The following is a 16,509-nucleotide window of genomic DNA, read 5'->3' as shown; positions in this document are numbered from 1 at the left end:
TAGGCATTGTAGATTTTTTTTTTCAGAATAGTCTTATTATTTTTATTTACAAAAATACTTTTGAAGTCATATATTAACATGTTATTTTATTTATTTTAAATAAAATAATATAATTTTAATAAAAATATTATTAAAAAATTGAGTTGTAACTTTTTTTCTTTGAAATTTAATTGGCATTTTACAGATAGAAGAACTAAAAGTTAGATCTCGTGGTCATTATAAAGGATAAAATCTAGTATACAAGATAGATCAACCATACCGGTAATATTATTAGCAGCCGCCTATTTAATTATATTATGGACCGCGAAATTACAAATTCTAAAATAAAATAAAAAAATATAACCTAACATAAAAGTAGAGAGATATTTAAAAGTACAGATGTAACTTATTAAATATGTAAGTGTTGAAAAAAATATGGTATATATACATATATGGTGTGGGGTTACAAGAATATGGTCCAACACCAAATATACTATTATATTTTGTTTCTATTCCAATCACAAAATTACACTAAAAATAATATTTTCATTGTTATAAAATAACAATGTAACACAAAACATAACTATTAAAAATAATAGTAAAACAACTTAAAAACAATATAATGGAACAACATAGGAAACTTAACATGGTATATAGTATAAAAAATACACACTACTTTTGAAAAAAATTACCCTATAGTAAAAAAGAAAAAAAAAATAAAAAAATTTAGTTTATGGTGTGAAAGACTTTTTATAATAATCTATTTCTTTTAATTTTTTTTTAAAATCACATCAAAATGATTAAACTTTTCTTAGGCCGAAAAGTTTGAGAAAAACTTTTCTTATCATGCTATGACTATGAGTACGTTTGAGAAAAAAACTTTATTGCATGCTCAAATTGTTAGTCGCCTAGTTGCTAAGATTGATAGTTTGGTGCGTGACTTCTGGTGGGGGTTGGAGAAGGGTATCACGGGCTGCACCTAAAAAGCCTTGGACAAACTATGCCTCCCCAAGTCTTTAGGGGGTTTGGGCTTCCGAAAAACTAGAGAGATGAATCAGGCCTTCTTGGCTAAATGGGGGTGGAACCTTCTGACGGGTAACCAATCCTTATGTTGTCGAATATTGGAAGCCAAAGCCAAGTATCTTAAAGGAAAGTCCTTTATTGACTGTAATTATAAAGACTCTGACTCGTGGTTTTGGAAGAATGTGGTTAAAACGAGAGCCATCATTTGTAAGGGTGCCTGCAAACTGGTGGTTGATGGTCAGGACACCAATATATGGGACGATCTGTGGATAGAGCACAGGAAAGGTTTCATCCCTCACCCTAGAGGACCCACTACTTATGGTGCGATTAAAGTGGCAGAGCTACTGTTAGACAATGGAGGATGGAATATTAAAAAACTCAACAGTATGTTCGATCATGAGACTATTTCGGCAATCTTGAAAGGAGGCAATCCGACTGGCCAAGGGAAGGATAGCTGGGTTTAGACTTTACAAAGTAATGGTCGTTTCTCTTACAAATCAGCTTATAGGGCCCAGACTATTGAAAGAGAGACTCAATGCGAGGTCGCCCCGTCCATTTGGAGAAAGTTGTGGAATAGTAAAGTCCCGGAGCGGCTCAAGATTCTTTGGTGGTGTATCCTGTCCAAAACTCTCCCTGTTCATTCAGTGATTAGTAAAGGGTTTCCAATTGGGGATGACAGTTGCCCCTTTGTGGAATTGAGGTTGAAACTATGGAACACCTGTTCCTTTCTTGTAACGTGGCTTTTCACTTGTGGCGGTCCTTTCCTTGGGGTATTTTCCCTATATGTGATACTGGGTAAAATTCTTGTGGGATCTTAAAAACAAAGGCATTAACACGGATGAGGTTTTCCTTTATGCTTCATTAATTATTGACACCATCTGATGGACTCGCAGTGACAAGGTACACAATAATTGTCCCGTTGATGTTATCAATTGTATTGACTCTGTTCGTTTTTCTTTTACAGATCACCATGCTTATTTTCTCCCTCGCCCTATTTTGAGCTCGGAGGATGTCTGGCGTCCCCGCCCCCCAAGATTGGCTGAAGTTGAATTGTGATGTTAGAGTGGGGTTAGACAGCATGCGTGCAGCTGTGGCCGTAAGGGATCATTTTGGCAAGGTGATTTGGGTTACTACTTCTAAGCTGGAGTTTTCTGATGCTCTTTGTGGGGAAGCGGAGGCTTGCTGTTTGGCCCTGGAGACGACGAAGGCATGAGGCTTAAAGTTTATTGTCATTGAGAGTAATTCGAGGATAATGATCAACGCTCTTAATGGGAAGGAGTCCTGTTGGGAGCTTGAGAACTATGTCTCATTTTGTGTTATATCTTCTCCTTTTTTTGTTGATTGTATTTTTGAACATATTAGTAGACATTGTAATTTTGCAGCTCATAACGTGGCTAAGTGGGCATTTTTCCACCGGAGATTTGGCTTAATACCGATGTCCTCTATCCCCGAAAAACTCTTTTGTAACAACCACGAAGTCTAACTACTTTTTTATATATATGAATGCTTTTCTTTTTTTTTAAAAAAAAATCGTAGTCACATTGGACTTATTCTAACTCCTATATTAATTGTTGTATTTGATAACAATAAAATGAGTTATTTATATAATTTGTTGTTATAAACTTAATTTTATTAGTTATAGAATTAATTTAAAGTCTTGGGTTGAGGTAATAAAATAGAATAAAATAAATAGAAAATAATTTTCATTCTGTTTTTTTATTTGGTTGCATATTAAAGTATTGTAATGCCATTTCAATAGAATGACCATTCATATTTTAGTGGAATAACTATTCCATTTTAAAATAAAGGAAATACCATTTCAATACAAGAAAAGAAAAAAATTTAAGAGTAAATACTATTTTTGATCTTGTGTTTTGCAAAAGTTACTAATTTGACCATCTGTTTTGTTAAATGACAAAATGGACCCTGTATAAAATTATACAAATAGGACCATAAATTGATTTTTTGTCAATATAAAACTTAATAATAATCTGATCTAGAGATGTTATGACAAAACTGATTACATTTTATATGTATGTTCGTATTAGAAATTGTCTTAAAATTTGTTATAATAAAAAATAAAATTGTTAAAAATTGAGCTCATGGTCCTATTTTTACTATTTTAGAAAATATAGAGTTTATTTTGTCATTTAACAAAACATATAAGATCCAATTGGCAAGGTTTGTAAAATATAAGATCTAAAATAGTATTTACCTAAAATTTAATTGTAAAGATTAGTTATAGAATTAATTGAGTTCTTTAATTTGTTTAGTTGAAGAAATATATGATACCTCTTGAACTAAACCAAAAGAAATTATTTTAAGAGGCATGGACCATTTAAAGGTGACACTTTATAATTTTTTTTTTGAATAAAATGCAAGCTTTATTAGCTCAAATCATTCATGACTAAGAGAAGATCGCGTCAATGTATGTGCAACCTTATTAGTATATCGTTTAATAAAATTGAAAGAAATTACAGAGAAATGCTAAAATGTACCACATAGTACTTGACTCCTTCCTCAGTATCATACTGTGATTAGTGTAATTATATATCAGATCTCATACAATTTAAGAAAATAATTTTTAAAAAATATTACTAACTAATCATAAAACACTACCTATAAACTAGTGTCTAATAATAATACTTTAAATTATATATTGTACTAATAAAAATATTACACTTAGAACTATATACACCATTGATACATTCTAACATTTCTGTTATTTGAATTGTAAAAAGAAGAAACGACATGAATGTTGGGCAATACTTATTTGATGGTTTTCCAAACCAAATACCACTATTTTAATGAAATTTATTAAACAAAATGAATAGGTGGGTTATTTAAATACAATCTTAAAAAAATAGAGAAACGACAACTAGAAAATGAATGTGATTGCCTATTACCTTTGTCGTTTGTTTTATTTATTTATTTATTTTTATGAAAAAGAAAAGAAAAATGTTGTGATTGTGAACACGTTTTAGGACAAACCAAGCTTCCTATTATAAAGTAAGATTTGTCATTATTATTTATAGAATCTTCACATTTATAAAAATAGAAATAAATATATTTATAATAAAGCTATGTGTGGCTACTTTATTTTTTTTTTAAAAAAATAATATCTATTATTATTATCAACATTTTTTTAATAATTAATGTTGGTCTAACTTGAATATTTTTGTCCAAAGAAAATATATTATTCTTCTTTCTATAAAAGTGACAAATTATATTAAGACATATTAAAGACCGACCAATATTTTAAAATTTAAACTTTTAAAAAAATAAAAATAAAATTTTAAAAAATTAATTAAAATATAAGAAAGTGACATTAACCGTCCATAACCAAGTCTCTACATCATTTTTTTTTTGGATATGGATAATACATTCTACTAATTAATTTAATTAATTACCAAATATAATCAAACTAAATTAAATAAATTTATAAAAAGACCGACCACACTTTTTTTTTTCTCTAAAAGTTTTTAAAGGGTATGTATATAAATTGTGTTTTTTTTTTGAGAGATATATACGTTGATTAAAAATATTTAGAAGGTCAAAACTAATATTTCTTTTTATTTATTCATTTAATTAATTAATTAATAAATAGGATTGGATCTCTCATAGTAGGATGTCACATGACCCCATGTTATATTATTGATTTGTCTCTTACATTTGAAGAAAAATTAATATTTTGCACAATTCCACACACACCATAAATGCAATACCTATTCTATTCTTATTATTGCTTATTAATTAATCTAATAATTACAGCACAATTTGATCATGTAAATAATAATAATAACAATTATGATGTAATGCATGATAAAATATAATTACAATTTTATTGCTATTATATTTCCTTAAAAAATGAGCTTAATCCCCACTTTTCATTAAAAAACTATACTATCTTAAATAATATGATTATATTGACATTATTAATAATTACTAATTGCCATAAAAAATTAATAGTTAAAATAAATTACATATCATTCTTTTATCTTCAAAGATAGTTGAGTAATGTTGAACACATTCACAGTTGTATATAAATTTATTTTAATACATAGTTAATGGGGTTACCTAATAATTAATATCAATTACACATTAATATATATAATTTTGAACTCTTAATTAAAATTAACTTTAATTTTTGTATTAATTAAAAAGAAAAAATTGTAATATTAAATTTGAAACTATGTGTAGAGTCCATAGGCTCCTTACCTCTAAACTTTTCAACTAGGATATTAATAAATAATGACACAATTGATGAAAAGTAAAGTTTAGGTGCTTCTAAGGTCTACCTAAAAAATAGGTGTATTCTTACACACTTCACAAAAATATATATACCTTATGTATAAATATAATATAAGAATGTATATATTATTTATATATATTTCGGATATATCTTGCAAATTATCACATTTTTTTTATCACACATACTAAAGACTCACATGGAATAAAGTATTTTAATTATAAATTTTATAATTATTCAAAAAAATTTAAAACATAATAAATAATTATAATGTACATGCCTTATTTATAACAAGAAAGGTATCCTATTATATAATAGCATTGTAGGTATTATTAATGTTCAACCCAAAAGCGATATTTCTGTAAATTCTTAACTATTTTGATATCAAAAAAAGTTTCTTAACATATTTAATTTCTTTTCGTAATCGTGTATGTTATAATTTTAAAAATAAAGTTACCATGGTGAAAAACCATCAGCAAACATCAAGATTTTTTTTTGAACAACAACCAAAACATCAAGATTTAATAACACAACAACTAACATAAACAATTCAAACCAAAGATTGAAAACTAATAAATTAAAAAATGATAAACACCAAAATTTTAAATGGTTCCACCAAAAGCTTTGCAATCCCCATTTAGTCTATTTTAGTAATAGTTTCAAAGCCAAACTCTATGATCTGTTACTTTGCTTTGAGTGTTCTGTTAGCTGGATTTCTCGTGTTTTAAATAATACTGCGCATACTCTTGCTAGATGGGGCCTGTCCCATTCTTGTAACGGTTTATTGCGTTTTTGGGAGGTGAATCCCCATGTGCTCACCAAACTTTGTGTTTTAGCTTAATGAATTTCAGTTTCTTAACAAAAAAATAATTTCAAAGCCACGCAGACTTTGTTAATCTTTATTCGATCTCAATGGAACAATACTAAATATGTCCAAAAACTTTACAATCAACACACTTAGTCCTTAGAGCTCAAACACCCTCCACACTTCTTAAACTCTCTATGTTTTAATAATTGGTTTACCCTTTACAATTATTTTAACACCCTTGAATAGCCATTGGTACAAATTGAAAGTAAGAGACAGTTAAGACAACTAACTTAACTTATTTTTTGTCTAAGTGATGAGTTGGCTGTTAACACCACCTACTCTTATAAAAAAAAGTCACAAATAAAATGAAATATATTTTAATTTTATTTTATATATGGTAAATTATTTAAAATTTTCAAAATAATTTAACAATTCATCAAAAATTAGACTGAAAAAATTGCCGAGAGAGTACACCATAAGAATGATGAGGACTCACCCATAATAATAGCTTAACTTGAGAGGAGTGGAGCGTTGGTCAGTCAACGAGTACATATCACGCTTCAATGGCAATTACGTAAATAACCCAATAAAGAAAGGGTAAAAAGGGAATAAAAATTGCACCTTTAATTTTATTTTGACTTACAAAAATAAATTAAAGTATTAATTTTGGGACAGTGGCAGTATTTAGCAGTGTGAGAAAGAAAGAAAGAGAAAGAGAATATAGAAATATATAAGAAAACGAAAAGAGAAGAGAGCTCAATCCCTTAAGCCGTCTTTTCGTTGTCTTTAAGAAAAGGAAACAAATTTTGGAATAGAAAGTGAGGGAAATTTGGCTTCAAACATGTGTTTTTTCAGCTGGGTTTCAACTTAATCTGCTTATTATTCTCTCCTTGATGTGGGTTTTTCGTTTCTTCATCTTTACTCTGACATAAAGATAGAGTCTTTCAACCAAGAAAGCATTTTTATTTCATCAGGTATCTGGGTTTTTCTTATCATTTATTTATTGTCTTGATCTAGTTATCATATGGGGTTTCCTGTTTTTCTGGTTTAATCTCTCTCAGTTTTTGTTTTGATGCTAAACAACTAAGCTTTAATGAATTTCTGGGCTTTTGGCTGAGGAAAAAAATAGGGTTATAAAACTAGTTCAACATGTGTTTTTGAATGTGTTTATGTATTTGTTTGTTCTGGTGTAGAACTAAGCTCAAGATGAAGGTGAGGATTTTCTGATTATTTTTATATTTTTTTACCATTTGTCGGAAATTATTATTTATCTTACATATGTTGTTTTTGGGTAACTAGATTTTTAACCCTATTCAACATGCACTTACAACTCTGGAGAAAATACTGTTTGTTGGGTATCTGTGCTGAGGTTTTTTTTGTCTTTCTTGTGGTTTAATATCATATAATGACCTAGTTTTTGTTTGTCATACATATATGTATTGATTTTTCCTGGATTAAATCAGTTCAGATGTTATAATAATCTGAAATGTAAGTCTTATTGGGAAATGTTGTTATGAATTGAAAGTATTTATTCAACTTCATTTAGGCTATGTTTGGAAGTTGGATTTTGGCAAGGTAAGGAAAATGTTGAGAAGAAAAGAATAAATCCATTTTCATGTTTGATATGGAAGCTTTTGTTGAATTGAGTGTTTTTGCTATACAATTTTTCTTTCCATACCAAATATGAGAATTTATATTTTTTTTGTTTTGGTCTTATATTTCTACGAATCAATGTCTTATTAAGGTGTTATGTTTTGTGTTCCAGGCTATAACTGCCGATGGAAATTTGGTTTGTTTAGATGGTTTGTTCATGGCGTCCTGTTCTTTTTATTATTCTTGATTAATTTTAGAGAAACAGATATAGTTTCAAAGAATGTTATAATGGATCAATCAAGAACAAATAAGCAGTATCAGTACAATTCCATTGAACCCGGAAATGAGTCATATCAGTCCTCATCTCAATCATTTATGCCTGAAACTCATGGCAGTATACGCGGTAGTATGAGAGTCCCAACACCGAATACAGAAGTTAAACCCGGGCTTAATTATTCCTTACAGACGGGTGAGGAATTTGCTCTGGAATTTATTCGTGATCGAGTGAATCAATGGAAACCTTTGCTTCCGAATACTGTTGGGGATGTTTCGGGTTATATGGAACTCAAAGGGATGTTAGGTATCAGCCATACGGGGTCTGAAAGTGGGTCAGATATTTCGATGCTTAATGCAACTGAAAAAGGCCCGACACAATATGATCGAAAAAATTCATCAGCACATGAAGATAGGAGTATTTATGCGTCGACTCAGTCAGTACAACGGATGTCATCGGGCTATGAGAGTAATCGAGGAGTTAGTCATGGCTATGCTTCTTCTGGAGCCTCTGATAGCTCTTCTTCGAAGATGAAGGTTCTTTGTAGCTTTGGTGGTAAAGTTCTACCTCGGCCTAGTGATGGGAAGCTTAGATATGTTGGTGGGGAAACACGCATTGTCCGTATCAGAAAAGATATTTCTTGGCAGGAACTAACTCAGAAAATCTTTTCGATTTATAACCAAACTAGCATCATTAAGTATCAGCTACCCGGGGAAGATCTTGATGCACTGGTTTCGGTGTCTTGTGATGAGGATCTGCAGAACATGATGGAGGAATGCAGTGATTTAGGAAGTAGAGAAGGTTCACAAAAGCTTAGAATATTTTTATTCTCTATGAATGATTTGGAAGATGCTCAGTTTGGTATCAATAGCATGGATGGTGATTCCGAGGTTCAGTATGTAGTTGCTGTCAATGGCATGGACCTGAGTTCAAGAAAAAGCTCGAGTATGCATGGATTTACAAGCTCATCAACAAACAATTTAGGTGCGTTAGAAAGACGAAGTGTTGAGAAAGAGAAGAACATGGCAGCAGCAGTAGGCCCAGCTGGTGTGAGCAATGTTGGTTTGAATAACAATTTTGTTTCATCGTCGATAATCCAATCTTCAGAACCAGTTATACCGCCAGTTTCCTCAAATGCTTACGAAAATAACCCTCATTTTTATCATGGCGAAATGATGCATCATGGAGAGAATATGATTAATCCATTGTACAACAGCCAAGTTGCATCTAGTTACGCCCCTTTTGTAGAAGTCCCTGCTTCGATGCCTTTCTATGGGATGATGGGTGGTCAACAAGGATATTCAACGGGACAGTTACTCGGTGGCTCTACAGTAGACAATTTGGAGGTGCCTGTAACTCATGCGAATGTAAAATCTGATGTTTCGATGCAACAGCAAAATAGTAACTCTGAATATATTCCAAAGGAAGATGCATCGCATACAGTTACTTCATTGGAAGAAGGTCAACGCTCGTTGTCTTCAAAAAACGTTGGAAGGTGCCAGGAACCTAACAATATTTCTCCTATGATTGATTCAGGAAATCTACCTCCGGTGCCTAAATTCAACGAGGATGATCATCAGTCTCATGGTTATGTTAGGTCTGATTCGAGTGTAAGCGACCAGACCTACCACGAACCTCCAGCACTTCCTCAGAGAGTTTTCTATTCGGAGAAAATACCAAGGGAGCAGTTGGGGTTGCTGAGTAGATTATCAAAGTCGGATGACTCGTATGGTTCCCAATTTGTCATGCCTCAACAACAGTCTGATACTACTACCCAGCAGAATTCAATTACGAATGATTCTGAAAATTCGCAGAAAGATGGAAAGCTACCTCCTCAGGCTGAAGTTTCCTTCTTAACATCAACACCATTGCCTGTGGATACTCATACTGTTGATGATGGACTTACCCAACTTGAACAGTATAAAGAGTTTGCTGATTCGGTTTGTCAAATGAATGCTGAGCTTTTGCAAAATGTGGATGGTGAGTCGACGAAGCAGGCAATACCGAACAATGTAGAAGATGTTAATGAGGACAACATTGTCAAGTCTGACCAAGAAGCAGTTTCCTTGAGAAATGAGCAGAAGAAACTCGTAACTGATGAAACCCCACAACAAGCAACATCTGCATATCCAGATGGAAACCAGACACCTTCTGTGGAGCAACATGTTGATCCTTCAAACAATCATCCAGGGCATGACTTTCATGTGGCCACCGAAAATTTTCCATCTTCAACCGAAGTGCAGGGAGATATCCTTATTGACATTGAAGACCGATTTCCTCGTGATTTGCTTTCTGACATTTTCTCCAAAGCAATACTGTCTAAAGATTCACCTGGTGTTGATTTGATGCACAACGACGGGCCTGGTGTTAGTTTGAACATGGAAAATCATGAACCGAAGCGCTGGTCATATTTTCAGAAGTTGGCACAAGAAGGATTTGATCAGAAAGACTTTTCTCTTATGGACCAGGATCTTCATTTTGCATCTGCACTAAGAAAAGATGAAGGAGAGCCTCCTATGGTTGTATCTGCTGAAGGAATTTCACCGCACCGTGTTGCTCCACAACCAAAATTTGGTGAAATCAACCATAACGAATTATCTGGACCAACTGAAGGCGATTCAAGTCTGCATCCAAATTATGAACACTCCCAAGCAAAGGACACCGAAAGCATGCAATTTGATCGTATGATGGAAAACCTTAGAGTTCAGGAGTCGGGATATGAGGTATTTTAAGTAAAACTATATCATTTTATCGTTTGTGCATCTCTTATGTATCTTTTCTGATAATTTTTCAATAACTTGGAAATAGGATGGAAATTTTCAGTCCAGGACATCCGGTCTACCTCCGTTAGATCCTTCCCTGGGCGATCTGGATATTAGCACATTGCAGGTATTATGCTTGGCCTCAATGCTTTGACATTATAGAAGTTACTCTGTGGTTCACTCACTGTATTGAAAGTTTGTTATTGACTATGATAACCGTTAGTAAGGCGAGGAGGTCAGAATTATTCTGTTCATTCATCTTTCTTGGTTTACATTTCAGGCCATAAAGGATGAAGATCTTGAAGAGCTTAGGGAATTGGGTTCAGGTACCTTTGGGACTGTGTATCATGGAAAATGGAGGGGAACAGACGTTGCGATTAAGAGAATAAAGAAGAGTTGCTTTACCGGAAGATCATCAGAACAAGAGAGATTGGTAATGACCCTCCATGAGAACATATATCAATGATATAGTCATGCAATTTGTTGATTCAGGTGATGGCTAGATATTTTGTTTTGTATGCTATGGTTGATAATAATTACTGTTATTCTCAGACTGTTGAATTCTGGCGAGAAGCCGATATTCTTTCAAAGCTTCACCATCCAAATGTTGTAGCGTTTTATGGTGTAGTGCAAGATGGACCAGGGGCCACGTTAGCTACTGTAACCGAGTTCATGGTTGATGGTTCTCTAAGGCATGTTTTACTTCGAAAAGATAGGTAAACTATACATATGTATATATCTCTTTCTTTTGTTATTTTTTAACTTTTTTCTCATATTGTGATATGGGAAAATATTCTGTTAGATTCTAGGCATTTAACCCGAAATTTTTTCATAGGTATCTTGATCGCCGCAAGCGTCTTATAATCGCTATGGATGCAGCATTTGGAATGGAATATTTACACTCAAAGAATATTGTCCATTTCGATTTGAAGTGTGACAACTTGCTTGTGAACTTGAAAGATCCTTTAAGGCCAATTTGCAAGGTAATTCTGATGGTATTGTGGTGTTACTAATGTTAAATTTGGCAGTTGTCATGAATATCTAATGAAAATTTTTGTCTCCCCAGGTTGGTGATTTTGGGCTTTCAAAAATAAAACGAAATACATTGGTTTCTGGCGGTGTTCGTGGAACATTACCATGGATGGCCCCAGAGTTGCTGAATGGCAGCAGCAACAAGGTTTCTGAGAAGGTAAATGACTAGCAGAAATACTTTTCTCTCATAATTTTTCGAGAAGCTTTTGAAGCAATCTTTGAATCATAACCGGTTTACTCTTGCTTGATCTTGATATTTTCGGTCCTTGTTGATTACAGGTTGATGTCTTTTCCTTTGGTATTGTTTTGTGGGAGATTCTCACCAGTGAGGAGCCCTATGCCAACATGCATTATGGTGCAATTATCGGTATGTCTTTATCTTTTTCTTTCCATACACACAAGGTGCATTGTTCTTCATGGTTTTTATCTATTGAATCATTTGCGAAAATTATTGTTTACACACACACAGGAGGTATAGTGAATAATACATTGAGGCCGACGATTCCAAGTTACTGTGATGCGGAATGGAGAACGCTGATGGAGGAGTGCTGGGCACCTAATCCTATGGTGAGGCCATCCTTCACAGAAATCGCATGTCGCTTACGCGAAATGTCTACAGCTGCAGCTAGCCAAGCCAAAGCACAAGCTCAGAAGCCACCTAAATAAGAGAGCTGATTGATGGTTGTTTGTTATGTCTTGGTTTGATGATTACAAACATGATCATTTTATTCATTCAATTGTATACAAAAAGATGGTGATGATATATACTTGTTTAACAGGTCCCAAATGTGGTTTGGTCTCTCTGATTTGGTAGCAATTTTGTTAAGTTGCCAACAGGATGATGACATTGTTGGTGGTGGTGGATGTTACTCTATACTATGTTTCTATTGTTTGTAATCTTTGATTGTGATTTTTTTTATCTATTATACAATTCTAATTTTCAAGGCCAATCTTTCATAATGATGCTTCTCCTTCTTCTCTTAAATCATAACTAATGACTTGTTCATCATCTTCTGGTGATGAGTCTTTCTTTGTTGTTCTCATCGACGAATTCATCGATTTTCCAAGCTTCCAAAAGAGGAATATAAGTACCATTGTTAATTGGATTTGTTGTTGGAGAAGAACACATCTCAATTTCATTCTATATTTCTTCCCATTCTCGCTCTTAGCTGGACAAAATCTTCTTATGGCTCGATCATGATCTAAAGAGGTGTAATCCATGTTCAAAGATTTCTTCTTTGGCTTCTGGGTAGGTTGAGAAAAGTGATGATGAGTTTGGTGAGAGGTTGAAGGAGAAGTGTTGCTATAAGAAGACTTTGGTTGGTTTTTGGAAAAAAAATGAAAACATGCTTTTCCTTTAATATGAGCAGCCTAAGCTATGATCTAGGATATTCTCATTGTTTCTCTTTCAGTTGAAAAAAAAGTATAAAAATATTTTCTTTATGATATAACAGTAAAAGCTGTTTATTTTAACACTAAAATAGAACATGGATTCTTGAATAAGTGTCATCAAACAATCAAAATCATAAGATCACCCTTAATCAATGATTTTGATATTAGATAAAAAAAATTTGGATAAATATATGGAAAAATTTTAGAATGTACCCACTAAATTCTTTATTTATTTTGACATTTGAGAGAATTTTTTACGCCAAAAATAGAGTTCAAATAGTGTATTTCGCATGTTTATTTAAAGGCTAAATACTATTTTGCACCTTGTATTTTGCAAAAATTACAGATTAGACCTTCTATTTTAGATGATGTAGTATATGTTATTGGAAAATTTTACAATGCACACTCTTAAAAGGAATGCACCCTTATTTGCTTTGGTATTTAAAATATTCTTTTAGTAAATTTTTTTCTCATGGTCATGTATGCTATAGTTATTTAAGACATCTTCCAAAATTTTTAAGAAAATTAAAAAAATTTAACATGCCAAAAATAGGTTTCAACTAGTGTGTTGCACTCGTGACTATTTTATTTTATACACGTATAAAATAGATTGTTTGAACACTATTTTTTATATTGGAAATTATTCTGTATTTCTCAAAATTTTGTAAGATATCTTAAATAACTATAACGTATACGAATATGAAAAAACAAAATAGATAAAAAGATTATTTTGGATGCCGAAACAGATAAATTGTGCATCAATGCATTCCTTTTATGGTAGAATCATCCTATGTTATTTTCTTGCAAATATTAATAGAATGATAGAATAAAATATTAGAAAATTTTACAATGCATCTTCTTAAAACGGATGTACTAATGCACTTGTATCCGAGAGAATTTTTTAGTTAATTTTTTTTTATACTCATGTACGTTGTAGTTATTTAAAATATCTTGTAAAAGTTTAAGACCTTTAAAGAAATTTAACATGTTAAAAATAAAAATCAAACAGTGTGTTGCACGTGTGATTTTTTTTATATACTCGTGTGAAAAAAACTCTTTGAAATTATTCTAAATTTTTAAAATTTTTACAAATATCTTAATAATTATAACATGCACAACTATAAAAAAAATTAAAATAAAAAATTATTCGGAATGCTAAAATAGATAAATGGTATACGAGGAAATTACACTCTATACCTTTCTTATATTCTCGTCTTTTATTTATAGTTTCTTTTTAAAGTCATTCATTTTTTTTTTTTTAATGTTGTACTAATTTTGGCGTAAATATAATTAATTGATAAATAAAAAAAATATTTTCCAATTTACTCCCGATACACCCTTTTAAGTGTTTTGAAGTATAAAAGGAAGATAGTCAAATTGTTTAGGCATTGATGATAAGATGCCATTCTTCAAAACCCCTTTCAATGGCTACTCAGTCAAATTCAGTCCCTTCTACGAGAACCGCTTAGCCGTAGCCACCGCCCAAAACTTCGGAATCCTCGGCAACGGCCGTCTTCACGTCCTCGACCTCTCCCCTTCTCCCGGCGGCCCAATCACCGAGCTCGCCGGATACGACACCGCCGACGGAGTCTACGACATCGCATGGTCCGAATCCCACGATTCCTTACTCGTCGCCGCCATAGCCGATGGCTCCGTCAAGCTCTACGACCTAGCTCTTCCACCCACTTCAAACCCCATTCGCTCTCTCAAAGAACACACTCGCGAAGTTCAGTCCGCCGATTACAACCCTATTCGCCGCGATTCTTTCATAACCTCGTCTTGGGACGATACGATCAAGCTGTGGACTTTAGATCGACCCACGAGTGTACGGACTTTCAAGGAACATGCGTACTGCGTCTACGCCGCTGTTTGGAACCCTCGTCACGGCGATGTTTTCGCTTCTGCTTCGGGGGATTGTACCGTACGGATCTGGGATGTTCGTGAGCCTGGATCGACTATGATTCTACCTGCTCACGAGTTTGAGATTCTCTCGTGTGATTGGAACAAGTACGACGATTGTTGTATCGTTACTGGTTCGGTGGACAAATCGATTAAGGTTTGGGATGTGAGGAGTTTCAGAACACCTGTTTCGGTTCTTAATGGACACGAGTATGCAGTTAGGAAGGTGAAATTTTCTCCTCATAGACAGAGTTTGATTGTTTCTTGTTCGTATGATATGTCTGTTTGTTTGTGGGATTATATGGTTGAAGATGCTCTTGTTGGGAGGTATGATCATCATACTGAATTTGCTGTTGGAGTTGATATGAGTGTTCTTGTTGATGGGCTTTTTGCTAGCACTGGTTGGGATGAGCTTGTTTATGTTTGGCAACATGGCACTGATCCCAGAGCACCTTAAAAATAGCTTCTTTTTCTTGACTATAATGTGGCTGAGTTTGTTTTGGGCAATAATAAATAATAGTGTAATGATAATGTTATGGTAATGTGTTTTGATATAAATAAAGGTTTGATTTAGTGCTTCTCTCTGTAAAGAATACAGAGAAAGACAAAAGCTTGATTCATTTCATATCATTAATGAATATGTTATTGTTTACATGTATTCTCCTAAAGAAAAAACATTAAAGTTTTAAAATAGAAAATAAGTTTAGAATATATGATATGTTAAAGCTGCACCAATTAAACATCAATTCTCAAGTATGCAAGATAGTATAATTTTCCTATCTTACTATGAAAAATCTAAACAAAGAAATTCTCATGCATTATACAAGTTGTAATTATTAGCTTAGCCTTTTCATAACTAGATCTAGCTTATCAATACTTACAACCAATAAGTATAATTTAAAAACAGTACACTCACTTGAATGAACAAAGACAAATTTGTTAAAATCCTGCATAAAATTAATTATACTAAAATATAAGAATTTGTAGTCATTCAAGTCTTAATAAAATTAGTTCATATTTACTCTAGCTAGCATACTCTAAAATAAATTATAATACTCCAGGGCTACAAATAAGTTTTTATAAAATTTAGAGGAATAAAAAAAGTAAAAATAAATAGAAAGGATAAATCCTATAAATGAGTGATGGAGCTTCTTTTGACCTTATGCTTGTACAACTTTGAATTCCCCTTCTTTAACTCTTTCTCTTTCTGTACTTTTTTTGATGCAGTAAATTTCTTCTTAAAGATGACAGCTAAGAATTGTGTTCCTCTAAAATAGTGTAATGGAGACTAGGTTATATTATCTTTCTTTTTCACAAAAATATCTTTCATAAAAATCAATTCTACATGTGTCCTATGAATTTTTTTAAAACTTCATCACAAATCAGTTACAAACCACATGTATTTATGACACCTTACCTATTTTTTGCTACATCAATTAATGACTTGTGGCATCATTTTTTTATACATTAATTTCACCATTCAGCCCATGCTACTTTT

The 16,509-nt window shown here is 32.6% G+C and overlaps 2 protein-coding genes across 3 annotated transcripts; both read left to right on the top strand.

Annotated features, from left to right (window-relative positions):
* The first annotated feature begins 6,708 nt into the window (after window positions 1-6,708).
* Window positions 6,709-12,670, top strand: LOC115709348 (uncharacterized). 2 transcript variants are annotated; one of them, XM_030637434.2, is made up of 9 exons: window positions 6,709-7,033; window positions 7,825-10,649; window positions 10,735-10,815; window positions 10,969-11,121; window positions 11,241-11,404; window positions 11,524-11,671; window positions 11,755-11,877; window positions 12,000-12,087; window positions 12,190-12,670. In XM_030637434.2, the coding sequence occupies exons 2-9, from the start codon at window positions 7,941-7,943 to the stop codon at window positions 12,384-12,386; spliced, it is 3,663 nt and encodes a 1,220-aa protein (XP_030493294.2). In that variant the 5' UTR covers window positions 6,709-7,033; window positions 7,825-7,940; the 3' UTR covers window positions 12,387-12,670. The 2 variants fall into 2 exon arrangements, with proteins under 2 accessions (XP_030493294.2, XP_060968849.1); XM_061112866.1 differs by having other exon boundaries at window positions 6,719-7,033; window positions 12,000-12,670.
* A 1,695-nt stretch (window positions 12,671-14,365) lies between these two features.
* LOC115709349 (peroxisome biogenesis protein 7) lies at window positions 14,366-15,621 on the top strand. Its single transcript, XM_030637435.2, has one exon. It carries the CDS (start codon window positions 14,512-14,514, stop codon window positions 15,466-15,468), a length of 957 nt encoding a protein of 318 aa, XP_030493295.1. The 5' UTR covers window positions 14,366-14,511; the 3' UTR covers window positions 15,469-15,621.
* Window positions 15,622-16,509: the final 888 nt, after the last annotated feature.

Source organism: Cannabis sativa, chromosome 3, assembly GCF_029168945.1.
Source record: "Cannabis sativa cultivar Pink pepper isolate KNU-18-1 chromosome 3, ASM2916894v1, whole genome shotgun sequence".
NCBI classification, from domain to species: Eukaryota; Viridiplantae; Streptophyta; class Magnoliopsida; order Rosales; family Cannabaceae; genus Cannabis; species Cannabis sativa.
The sequence above is the reverse complement of the archived record's forward strand: the minus strand, read 5'-3'. Positions and strand labels throughout refer to the sequence as shown.